Source organism: Anguilla rostrata, chromosome 2 (assembly GCF_018555375.3).
Source record: "Anguilla rostrata isolate EN2019 chromosome 2, ASM1855537v3, whole genome shotgun sequence".
NCBI classification, from domain to species: Eukaryota; Metazoa; Chordata; class Actinopteri; order Anguilliformes; family Anguillidae; genus Anguilla; species Anguilla rostrata.
Window position 1 is genome coordinate 63,004,164 of NC_057934.1, and position 13,137 is coordinate 63,017,300.

The 13,137-nt window shown below is 40.1% G+C and overlaps 1 protein-coding gene across 4 annotated transcripts in view; it reads left to right on the plus strand.

The window, feature by feature from the left end:
• The first annotated feature begins 1,928 nt into the window (after window positions 1-1,928).
• The window catches only part of LOC135248798 (GRB2-related adaptor protein 2-like), a 290,320-nt gene continuing 279,111 nt past the window's right edge, over window positions 1,929-13,137 (plus strand). For 2 of the 4 annotated variants that reach the window (XR_010328507.1, XM_064323735.1), the window contains exon 1: window positions 10,187-10,319. Coding sequence is in view for 1 of the 4 variants with exons in the window: in XM_064323735.1 (XP_064179805.1) it covers window positions 10,296-10,319 (24 nt within the window). In the remaining 3 variants the exon portion in view is untranslated. Of the gene's footprint in view, window positions 2,225-10,186; window positions 10,320-13,137 lie in introns of those variants that run through there. The other 2 variants (XM_064323737.1, XM_064323736.1) reach the window with 2 other exon arrangements.

The following is a 13,137-nucleotide window of genomic DNA, read 5'->3' on the forward strand; positions in this document are numbered from 1 at the left end:
CGAACACAGGACCTGCTTACTACCCGCCGCGCCACGCTGCTGCCCTACGGCGTTGATGTCACACACGCGTCTTTCTTATGCAAAGAGGCAACGTCAACCCACAGCCAGTCATTCGGCTCAATGAAATCACAGCACTGTACACTCCTGGGCAAAAAAATAAGCTTTTAATGGTCTTAACAACAAATCATTGGTCAGGAAATTAGCGAGAATTAAACAAATAGATAAAGTAACTTAGTATGGGATAGCTTTTCCCTTTGATTTCTTTAAATGTTTAAGCCTTGTTGGGTAAACTTGCAGACAGCTTTTTACAGAAAGAAGAGTCAATGTTGTTCCATGCAGTGTTGATGGCTTCAAACAGTTGATGAGTAGTTGAAAAATGTTCCCCGGTTAGTTTGTGTTTAATGTGAGACCAAATATTCTCTATAGGGTTCAAATCTGGACTCTGACCAGGCTAAAACATGAGCCTGATGGACTTGTTCTCAAGCCACTTTTTGGTGGTCTTTGCAGTGTGGGCAGGAGCATTGTCTTGCTGAAAAATAACATCTGATCATTCCTCTTTAGAAAACAACTTTTCAATTGTGGGAAGCGAGCCTTTCTGCAATATTCTCCAGTATTCCAAAGCATTAATTGACTTTTCGCACTGAAGCAGCTCATCAGTACCAGAAAAGGCTCCCCACACCATGACACCTCTTCCTCCATGCTTAACTGTGGTACAGATGCATTCACTATTGTATTTCTCACCAGATCTTCGAAGACACCTCTCTGGAGCATCACCATGCAACGCAAACTGTGATTCATCACTCCGCATAACTCTGCTGAACCACTCCGAATCAAACTTTCCATATTATGCCAAAAACTTCATTCTGTCTTTGATGTTTTTCTGAGGCAGCAATGGCTTTTTAACACATCTTCTAGACAAAAAAACCTGCATTAGATAACCTTCTGGTTATTGTTCTTCTCGAAAGAGTCTTGTTTTCTGAGGTCTTGAATTCTGCTGACAGTTTTTGTAGGCTATTTTATCTGTCTTTGAGAACTGTAAATTTCAGCAGGTGGTCATCCCTGCATGATGAGGCTTTGGGCCTTCCAGATCCTGTCTTTCTGGCAACATTACCTGTTGTTTCAAAGCGTTGACCTATTCTCTTAATAGCTGATAGAGAAATAGGGATTTCCTCTGCCTTTAGGGTCTTTCAAATTTCAGAATAGCTACAGTTGGCCTGACAAAGACCAGCTATGCGGTTTCTGACAGTAACCCCTGAGTGATATTTTGCTTTTTTTGGAGCAGATTTTTTAACTCCTTTACCGTGGGACTCACAACACTGCATACTGTAGATCTCTCCCTGCTCTATCAATCCTGGTTCCATGTATGAGCTTGTTAGCCTAGCACTACAGCAACTGGTACAACTAGGCTAATGAACTAATAGTGGTAATCAATCAACATCTTGATAAGTAGAATCAAGTGTATTAGGCTTAATGCTGGGCTAAAACAAAAACCTGCACCCACACTGGCCATTTTCAGATAAGATTGGACTCCCCTGTGTTAGAGGTTCAGATACCACAACCTGACAAATTCGATTACTATATTGTCTACTCTGTGTAGCCTACATATGAGGATATTCTTTGCACAGCAAGCAGTCAAGTTGAAGAAATATTGGACAGGCAGTAGGCTACAGTAGGACAATGTTAGCAAACATGCACAATCTCATTCAAAGAGAAATATCGATTATATTATATTTAGAATACGTAGCCTATGGCAACAGGACTTTTTTTTTAATTTTTTTTTTTTACTCATGCTACGACTAAATACTACATCTGTTGGTTCTTACTGTGGGTGGGTTGCAATAAGTTCCTGTTAAAAAAAAAAACAAAAAAAAAAAAAACCCCAAACAAGCAGTGTTAAACGAACTGCTTCAAGCAAGGTATTTAAGGCACTCTTTAAGCGGGAGGACGGAGGAGGGGAAACAACGGCGGGAGGAGGTACTGGCTGCCTGTTGCTTAACTTTCCCCCCACCCCCCCGCAGCAGCTCGCAAACTCAGACGAGCTGCAAAGACGACAGATGAAAAGGTAACCGCGTTGAATTTGGTAACTGTACTCTGTATTCGACCGTGCTGTTGTCTTTGCCTATGAACTTCCCTGCGTAGGCATCGCCTACTCATATTGCTGCAGCAGTGTATACGAAGACCAATTTCTGGCTTGGACCCAGAGCTGTGCATACGAACAATATAAGTAAGTTCGATTTTTAAATTTTAATTGTAGCCTATTTATATTAGCAATGTGTCATTTTTACAGACTGGATACGGCCGTGTAGCCTATGTGTAAGAATGATTAACTATCATAGATTACTGCGATCGCCTCTTTTTATTTGGCAGGGTGATGTTATGCAGCCTATTATTTTGTGTTTAAGGATAAACGGGTACAACTTTTTTTGTCTAGATATGCTCGTGCTTAGTTCAGAGAGCTAAACGCAAGTAGGCCTATTTTCATATTCAAGATTATTTAGCTGCGGTCTCTAGGCAGATAACTACTAGACAGAACTGTCCGTTAAGTTCCAACAGAGTAGGGTATTTCCGCCAGCCCATGATAGCATCCATTCATAATTTTACTGAGAAATAAATGACTGGGCTATTTTCATCAAGTTTCGTATTAATTAATGGGCATTAGTAGTCTACCTCTATATTTGCGCGATAGATACACAGCTGAATTCAAATATAAATTCTGCAATGCCGTGAACCTGTATTATGACTTGAACGTTTTTAATCTCTTTTTCAACGTTGCCACTAGACAGTAATGCAGTGAAATATTTCTTGTTGTAATATGAAGTTTAGAGAAGTAGCGCATTTATAAAACGTTTTAGCCTTCAGCACCTTTTTGTTTTGTTTATTAATTATTTATTTAAGTTAATGTATATAGCTTTAACACAACTACAGATTTGGGGCATTGTTTTCTGCCATGCATGATCAAAGGTGAGCAGGCTTCAGCAGAGCTAGAATTACAAATGTTGTGGGTCTAACAGATCCTTGGGGGGGGGGGGAGTTTAGGACGATGATCATATCCATACCCCTTAAATTGTGACTTCAGGATGACGTTCAAACCCCTTTTGATAGTGACTTTAGGCTGAGGGTCATAGGCCCTTAGATAGTGACTTTAAAGCCTAAATAAGATTTTTTGAGGAGCAAGGTTAGCTTATTTTCCTTTTCGGTTGATGAACTGCACCTGTTTATTCCCTACCTCAGTGTTAAAGCGAAAAAGGACATAATTAATTTGCCCTGTGACTTAACAAAGTGTATTTAAGAGGTAACGTCCATGGTCTGCCTGCTGTATATTTAATTGTATGTGTCCCATCTAAAGAATTTAGCCAAGAAACAGGTCTGGTGATCAGGCAGCTGGTTTATAAAAGGGGATGACTGGGTCCTGTAGAAGCTATTTCTGACTTATAATTAGGAATAATTATGTGATTTGAGATGTCACGTTCGACATGAAAAGTTGGGTTCACTGGAAAAAATTAATTAAACATGGCAGCTAAGGAAATTCCCAAATGGGAATGTGAAAAAATGATTTCATTAAATGCCACATTTTGAAAAGGCTTATTTAGTGTATTATGTGTTATTTATTGATCACCAAAATATATGATTTTAGTGGTAAAGGCATGAAGAAATGTTATTTTTCAAAATGAACGTTGCCATAACATGAACATTGGGCAAGGCTAGATGAAATAAAATTTAAAAAGACAAATTTGTCTAATTAATCATTGGAAATATTTCGGCATTAGCCCGTGTGAAATACAATGAAAAGGGAACAAATTGTAGGCTGCCTCAGTATAGTTACCGACAGTATAGCCCTTGGGGTGATTTAGTGCAGTGCTCGTTATTCAGGCGCACAAGGAAGCTGGGATTAGATAAAACTCTTGAATCATTGGCTAATATCAATCACATGCAGCTGGGGAGGTCCAGTAGTCCTTGCTAGCTTGCACGAGAGTGCAGGTGTGGACATGTTTTTAGCATGCTGCACTCATGAGAAAGTCAAATTGTCGTTAATATTTAAATGAAGGCCTAGGATAATTCAGTAGATCCCTTCATATGGGAGTTTACTTGTGCACATATTGTATTGTTTTCTCCACAGAGCTCTGTGAGTGTCATTTGTTTTTGTGTTGTTGTTTTTTTTCCGTTTATTTGTTAGAGCTGTGTTTGTGAGGAAGACATTGCATTTATTTGTTGGTCAGTTAAGGTGACAAATGTAGACTGAAGCGAGGTCATGGTCTCAGTAGTTGTATTCCAAGCTTTACCCCTGTAGCAGCGATGCCCAAAACTCACTGTTGACCTTTTATATTACTGTTGACTTTCAATATTTAAAGGTGTGCATTCCCCCTCAGCATTATCTGAGGGGGAATACACTCCTTTCAGTCCAGAAACTATATCCAAATGCGGTGTTTTAGACATTGCATGTATGCACATCTACCTCTAGACGCAGGTGGGAAATACAGGATTGGATAGAATAAACCCTGGCTTTAACCTATTAGTCCTCGTTCTGTCTTCATATTATGCACCCCGTGACTACAGGGTCAAAAGTGACCGACCCGTGCCAGACCCACCGTGATAAAGCCTCTTCATTGAATTTTAAACCCTAAATAAATATTTGTCATACTCATATAGAAGCAACTGGTCAATAAATCAATAAATTGTTGAATAAATCTTTTTTCTAATTCACAGTCCAGATATACTGAATTTCCTCAGTCTACGCCACTTGTTTTTACTGCAGAACATCAGAATTGATTTTTTTGCTGTATACACTCAACTTTGATTATGGCTTCTGATTTTATAACTGCAGGGTAAAAAAAGACTCATGAGACAGTATTTGTACCGTGATGGTGTGTCTCTTTTATGAATATATTAATATTTAATAAAATTTGAATGTTTTAAATTTCAGGGGTTTTCACTGCTGATAAACTCAGGATAGGGTCATTTTTGACCCTGAAGACAACAGGAGGGTTTAAAAAATTCAGCTGTTACATTTTGTAACAGAAAACACAATTTTTTATGATCAGATTGCTTGCTGGAAAATGTGGGGAAAAACACTTTTTATTATATTGAGTGCTAAGGGACAGAACTGAATTAATCCAAGCCGTAGGCTAGTTGTTTCAATGTTGTCGTTCACCAGTGTGGCTTGATTTTTCATGGTGATACTTATGCTGTTGATTGCTTCTATTGCAGGACAGTTTTAGGCTGGGGATCAGTCGACTTTTTTTTAGATGGTATGATTAGACAGCGTAATCGTGTTTTTGAAGAAAAAGGAAAAAACTGACACTAGCTTTTAATTGTGGGTCAAAGGTTAGGGACGCATGTTGGATGAATCTGGCTAAAGCGTTTCAGTGACTCATGTTGAATCAGGCTGGTAAGGGTTTAAGCTGGAAGGGTTAAAATACTGACCAGAATGCATTTGAAAGAAATGGTGTGAAAGCCACACACAGCACACTGCAGCACATATTCACAGCATCGCGGAGGTTGGGTTCTATATATCTCCACCCGGCATGCTTTTGCGAAACGAGGTTATTTTAAAAATGACATTACTTCCTTGTTCTCTCATCTCAAATGATAACTTTAGGCTTACGTTCTGCAACCACCACTCTTATTTCAATTGTAGGGTTCAGACCGTTTCTGTGGAAAGTCACCGCATGTATGGTCAGTAAATACGTCAGATTTTTTTCCCAAATGAATATCCACATCCTTGCGTCACCTAAACATATACAGTATGCTTTTTTGTTTTTCCTTGATTGTTGTTGTTGTTGATGTTTTTGGAAAGGCCCTGTAGATGAAGTAAGCCATATGAACAGGAAGTGATCTTTTTCTGTACATGTCACATTTGGATTCATTTGAGTGGCGTAAGCTGTAGCTCATTGATTTGTGTGCTCAGCTCTTGCATTTATGACAAAAGTCTTAGAAAGCTTGCGTTCGACATACTGGAAATTTAAATATCCATCCTCTTATGGATGGCTGTTACATACTTTACACATGGCAGTTTGTTTTCTGCTTCATGGTCTTCTTTTACGAACACGGTCCAAAAATGAAAAGTCTTGTCCGGATCCTGTAAATTAGATTCCTGTTATCAGAGTATGTATACGGCCTGTTAAGATAGTGATGAACTTTAAATTTATGGTTGTCCTTTCTACCCTTTGACCTTAGTGTGTTACCAACCCTACGGTTGTTGTTTTTTTTTTTCTTTCCAATGTAACGCTTCTAAGTGCAGTGAAAGTTGTGCACTTTTGCTTTTTGGTACATTGACCAGTAAACAAAGAGAAGTGTGTTTATGTACAAAAATGAAAATGAATAATTTATCCGGCTAATAATCAGCTCAGGCTTTAACACAACTGTTGAACTAAAAAAATACTTTAAGCAAGCTAGACCAAGATTTGATCGAGCTGGCAAATTGAGAAATGATGCTAAAACCTGCTTGAATGTACTGGACAGTTGAATAGCCTCCATTACTGTCATATTGCCAACTAGGGTGTAGTTAGGCTCCAGGTAAAACCTGAGCTACAGTAGGCTATATTGGGGTTAACCTAGTCATGTTTCTCAACCTCAATTTCCCAGCCCAGCCAGTGGGTAGTCAGTGTGCTTTACAGCAGAGAAGACAATGTTTCACGTCCTAGTATTTGAAATATAATTTTTCATATCAATACCTGCGGAGTAGGGTTGCTGGAACACTTATAATGTCTCTGATGCCTTAAGATCAGACTGCATAGTGCGTAGCATATCTCTTTGATTTTCTTTAGCCAATCAGGGGGGTTGAATCAAAGAGAATGTTAAAAGATCCGGTCCGGTTCATATTAGCTTCTCTCAGTCTGCAGTGGGTTGGATAAAGAGCAAATAATTAATCTGCTTCTTCCTTTGCTTTGTAGCCTAATTGTTGTAATAATTTCAGGTGTGGAGTGTCTTCTTAACTAGTGCTTTTGCCACCATTCTGCTGTGCATAAGCTTGTATTTATCTTCAGTAAGCCATCATATTTCCTTCTTCTCATGATCTGTGAATTCTTTTTTATTAATTTATTTTTCACTTCTGAAAACCCAGCATGAGAACAAGTGACCTGTTCTTTTAGTTCTCTCAGACAACAACAGCAATGCCAGTGTTTTCTGGATGTTTGGACACAGGTCGAACATTTCTAAAATTTTACTATCTGTTCCTTCTGATTTTTCTCTGGGTCAATATAAAAGGTCCAGGAAACTGGATTCAAATTGTGATTATATTCCCCAGAAATGACAATTGATTGCCTTCTTAATGTTTCTTTCAGGCTTTTACACAATGAGAAACACACATTAGATTGTAATATTTGATTATCGTTACCTGTTCAGCAGAGACAGGATAGCGTGTATCCTTCGTTCATTAATATTCACATTCATAAGACGCGTCGTACGTAAACCAATTGTCGTCGCTAGGTTAGAGCAGGTTGTCCAATGCAGAAACATTAGACTATCCGACAACACGAAACAAAGCAACATCAGCTAGGCTTTACCGTCGTATAGTTAAACCTACAGATCGTTCGTGTGTAATACTGCCCACTAACATTAGACTCAACTGCAGAATCAAACTCCAGGCATTACTCCCGAATAAAGAAAGGCTTTAATTCCTCATATCCAAGCGTGAAAGCCATTCAGTTGTCACTCGCTGACGGAAGGGCTACTTGCCGATCCATCGCTGATCGTCTGTGACCACCAGGAGCGTCACGAGCAGCAACAGTTGAAAAGGAGGGAGGGAAAGCTCTGCACTGTGTACCAGCACTAGCTTTTTATCAAAGCCAACTTGTTTTTGTTAGTAAGTGGTGAAGTTCTCCTCGTGAAAATGGCCACTACAAATATTAACTGACGAGGTTATTGCAATATTATTACAGCGCCTGTGGGCCTTCAGAAATTAAACCCATTTCTTGTGGGTCTCTTCATTTTTTGGAAAAGAAAAAAAACCATATTGGTTTTTCTGCATCCAGAGAAGGCACAGTGCTTGGGTATTTTCAACTCAGGTTACCCACACAAAAGTGGCAAGAGCATCATTTACATAATACAGGTAGAAAGGATTTCACCAGTCGCAGCATTTTGGTGACGTACATTGTACCCAGTTACCCATGCACACTGAAAACCTGGCATTAAGCCAAGGGGGAAAGCAAGCCAATCTTGGCACAGGCTTATCTGTTTTTTTTTTTTTTCCAAGAATCATTTTAAATATTCTTGGGTCATCAGTGGATGCAAAAAAGTATTAAAACAGCACATCAACAAATAATTCACAGTTTTCAGATTCCTGGACCTTTAAAGCTTCTCTGTTAGAAATCAACTATAATTCCCAGAAGGTCACTGGCTTTGTATCACCGCATACTGCATGAATAGTAAATGAGTATAGCTTGCTGGTGGGCATTCTTTCAGTGCTTTCTTTTGAATTTTTAAAATGTGGTTTTATACCTAGAAATTAACCGATCACCACAGCTGGCTTTCACTTTTCACCGGCAGATGTGCTAATGCGATTGGCTGACCACTAATTCATTGCTAAGGTTTGACTGACAGTGCATTTATCTATGCTACCTCACTTGTTGGTTTTGGGGTTTCAGCCTTGGTCTATTCTACCTCTTCTTTATTCCCGTATTTTCCTGTTCTCCTATTTTTCTATAAGGTTTCTTTATTACAGCATCTCACCAAGACAATACAAGGAAAAGGAACTGAATCTATACGAATGACATTATGTGACCCCTGCTAGAGGTGACAACACACTGGAGCTGATTCTGTTCAATGATTCTCACACTGGAGTTGATTATGTCCCATGATTCTCACACTGGAGCTGATTCTGTTTACCGATTCTCACACTGGAGCTAATTCTGTTCACTGATTCTCACACTGGAGCTGATTCTGTTCAATGATTCTCACACTGGAGTTGATTATGTCCCATGATTCTCACACTGGAGCTGATTCTGTTCACTGATTCTCACACTGGAGCTGATTCTGTTCACTGATTCTCACACTGGAGCTGATTCTGTTCACTGATTCTCACACTGGAGTTGATTATGTCCCATGATCCTCACACTGGAGCTGATTCTGTTCACTGATTCTTCACTGGAGTTGATTATGTCCCATGATTCTCACACTGGAGCTGATTCTGTTCACTGATTCTCACACTGGAGCTGATTCTGTTCACTGATTCTCACACGGGAGCTGATTCTGTTCACTAATTCTCATATTGGAGCTGATTCTGTCCCCTTATCCTCACACTGGAGCTGATTCTGTCCCCTGCTTCTGACGGATAGGCATACGGTATGTTGGACATCTAAAGGCCTCTCCAGAGGCATCGTTGCGAAAGGAAAGCTCTAAACATTTATCTGGAGGAGTGAAGGGACATTCACCCTGATAAATGCTGACTCATAAAACACTGGTAGCCAGCTACTGAGTTCAGTGCAAAAAAATGTTTGTCCCTTTAAGAGATGAGGTCAGAGATGTTAACACTCAATGTGGCTGAGGCTGCAAGGTTTAAAAAAAGAGAAAAGCTGAAGTAGTGACAGCAGATAATGTAAGCAGGGCCAGAAGATTGTGGCCGTAACGGGCTTCCTGTGCTGTGGCGAGATGACAGTGTTTCCTCTGCATTTATTGGCCTAAGAAGCCTTGTCTCAGGAACTGCAGGCTGGGTGCTGGCAGTGCAGAGTGTGAAATGCGCTGTAGAGTTTGTTGACAGAACTCTATTTCAGTTCAGGCCTAAACATTATCATTGTTGGAAGCCTGCCGGTGATTTGGCGCTGGTAAATACTGCAGTGCGGCTGTGGATATCTGAATAGAAGACGATCAAACGTTTTTACATGTTTGTGGTTTGAACTTGTTGATAGATATGCGCCACACCACTCAGACACTGAATCATGCTGAAGACCCGAATCATCCTAAAGACTCTTAATAGGCTATGTGCGGAAAAGCACAAAATTACACGAAATATCACAAAAATGTATTACGAAGTATCAAACGATTGAATAATTCTTTCAAACTCAATAAATTTCCAACTCTCAATCCGATTAATCCTGTCCTGACTCGAATCCTGGCGAACGCTGGCTCAGAGTAGGGCTTAGGTGCTGACTTCGTGTGACAGCGACTGCGGTCGGTCCGGCTTTGCTGCCGTCATCAACTCGACGCGTCGTCTCCCTGTTGCATTTCCCTAGCGCAATAATCATGCATCAGACACATTGGAAATGTTGGAAATGTACAGCTCTGGTCTTCAAGAGACCCCCGCAATGCATTGAGATGTTGGCTGTGAAAATTGAAACGCGTGATAGAAATGGCAGAAGTAAATGGCGGTTTATGTTCAAAGTCACGTGAGTAGCGGTCGCCTGAATGGCATGCACGGTCGTTGGGACTCTCATTCTTTTGTGCAATTAAGAAGATTCTGCTGTAGTTCATTCAGTGTCTTTAATATTGCATGTAAACTTGAAGGCTTTAAAAACTTGAAATGTAGTATGATTCTCAATGAAATTGTACCAATACATACATGGACCATTACTTATCGTTTTACAGGGTTTTTTTGTGTAAGTTCCCCTATAGGCAGCTGTAGTAGTTTGAAAGGACCCTTAGATGGCCTGCCTAAGACATTTCAATGCAGGAAAAAACCAGATTTGATTTGTTTATGGTGTGCAGTCGGAACACTTGCAGTTGGATAATGAAACCATCCTATAAGCCCTGTAAGGTAAAATATGAGCTTGTAAAATAGCCAGAGTGTGAGCTTCTAAACATAGTTCTCATTTTGTTGGTAATCGTATTTTAAGTGCATGTAACTGTAGCTTAACTGTAGCCTTAAACATTTTTCCTGGTTGCCAGCTTGTATGGGAATCCATTTTGATGACAAAGTTAATTAAGATTCAGTTTTGGAGATAAAAGTTTATACTGAGAATGACTGCATGTGACTTAAAGGAGGCTAATGGAGGAATTCAGAAGAAGAACCAGTAATATAGCTGTGCGAACAGTAAAGGCCTCGAAATGCGTCTGTTTGCCTGGTTACAGAGCACGCTCACTGATGTGACGCATGCAACGACATGTTGACCAGCGTTCCAAAATGTTCCCTTTGCTCCCAAAATGTTTGGTTCAGAGTCTGGTGCAAAAACAGCCCAACACTATATGAGAAAAACACCAAAACAAGTTTGGGATTATGAAATTGTTTATCATGTACAGTAATATGATCAGGTAATACTCCTTATGTTTGTATAGAAAAGGTGTGCTCAAAAGGTGAGGAATTATAACTATATCATACTGTAGTTTTGGCAAGGATGAATTCTGTGGTGTCCCTCACCTTTATTTGTCCTCTTTGTGTTTGATTAATTTACACCGAGGGATGTGCTACAAGGACTTATCCCATAAAACCCAGGGTAAGTGTTTGGTTGGGCTATTAAAGATGTTTAATGAGCTCATGTGTACATTTTCACTTGACACCAGGTCTGGCACGAGTGCTCATATAATTCAGATGAATGCATTTATTGCAAGTCACTCTTGCTACACGAGGCCTGCAAAATGAATGGTTGTTGGTTGTTCTACTGCTTTCTTTGAGAGACTTCTGTCAAAACCATATTGACTTTTACCTCTGAAAACATCAAACTAATTTCAAGATACGAGGAGCAGATAGATTATTATCTCTTACGGTTGGAAAGATGAAAGCGTATTGTGAACACTAGTGTAAGAGAAAGTAGCTAGTGTTGGAGTGTGGAGAATCAAGGTCACAGGTGTGTGTGTGTGTGTGTAGGTGGGTGGGTGTGCGCGTGTGATGTAGATCCAGAGAAGAAAGCGAAACGGCCACGCATTTTGCCGAGTGTGCGCGGCAAACGGCGGAATGCACGAGTGCACCAGATACCGCCGTTCCTCTGCATGCCCCGAAACGCGTCATCTCCCGAAACCGTCTGCGCCCGTCGGCGTTTTGGAGGGAGCTGCGGCGGCCCTGCAAAAAGTGCAGCCCTGCGCTCTGCTCTCTGCGTGGCACGCGAGCCTTTGTGCCTCCTTGTGGCCGCGACTCACACCTCCCAGGTGTTTTCACACTTGGCTCGTTTGGCTCGAGTCCGAAATTCGACTGCACGCCCCCACCCCGCCCCCTGCCCCTGCTGGTCTGCTTCCACACTGTGTTACTGTTGACCCAAACCACACTACATTTGTGTAACACTTTCACTGACATCGTGAGTACTACCAGCAGCTGTGTACCGCCATCACCAAGCAACAGTGTTTGGAGGGGAACACGCCGAATTCGACTATGTGTTTTTATGTATGGCTTATCAGCTTGACATGTGATTACAAGTAAAAACCTAAGACAATGCGCACTTTTTGTTTTTGGCTGTTTTTTTTTTTTTTGGTGTCACTACCAAATTTGCCAAAATAATGAACAACCCGTGCGCCTGTGTTTCTCGCGCGTCATGCTGCGGATGCATCGAATGAGAGCTTGCTTGCATTATGAAGTTTCTGAGAAGACGAGCAGCAATGAGAGGTGCATTGGCTGATACACTTGCAGTAAATTATCATTCACATGCATCTGCAAGGTCAGCTCTTCACTAGACCTGCTGCTGGCAGGTTTCCGGATTAGATTTTTTTAAATGGTTTTGTAAAACCACACACTGTATTCATTTCACACACATTTTTTTTATGGGTGGGCATTGTCACTGTGAAAATTCATGATCAAATACATAGAATGGACCTAACCCTAGCTCTATTGAATACCAGTAAACATGCTGGGCCTCATTCATGGAACACACGTATGATCAGATTTGATTGTTATCCTTGCTTATGAACAATTTGCCATTTGTCATTTTTTTTGCTTGCCTGAATTTGTTCTTTAGTATGATAAATATGTGTGTGTGTGTTTTGAAGCACACATAAAGGTATCTAAGCAGAAGATGCTTTAGAATGCTTTATTTTTTAATATATTTTATGTTGTTACGTACCTCATTAACAACAAAATGTTTATCAGTTGTACAATTATATTAATATTGTAATAATATTGAATTATTGATATTATTATATTTATTTTAAGTAATCTATCTGACTCCCCTCAAGTTTAACCCCCCCTCATTTTTCTTTAGTTTAATTTTGATTTAAATTTAAATTTAGTTTTAGTTAGCATTAAGAGCATGGTTGCTAGTTTTGGTTTAGTTTTTCATATTA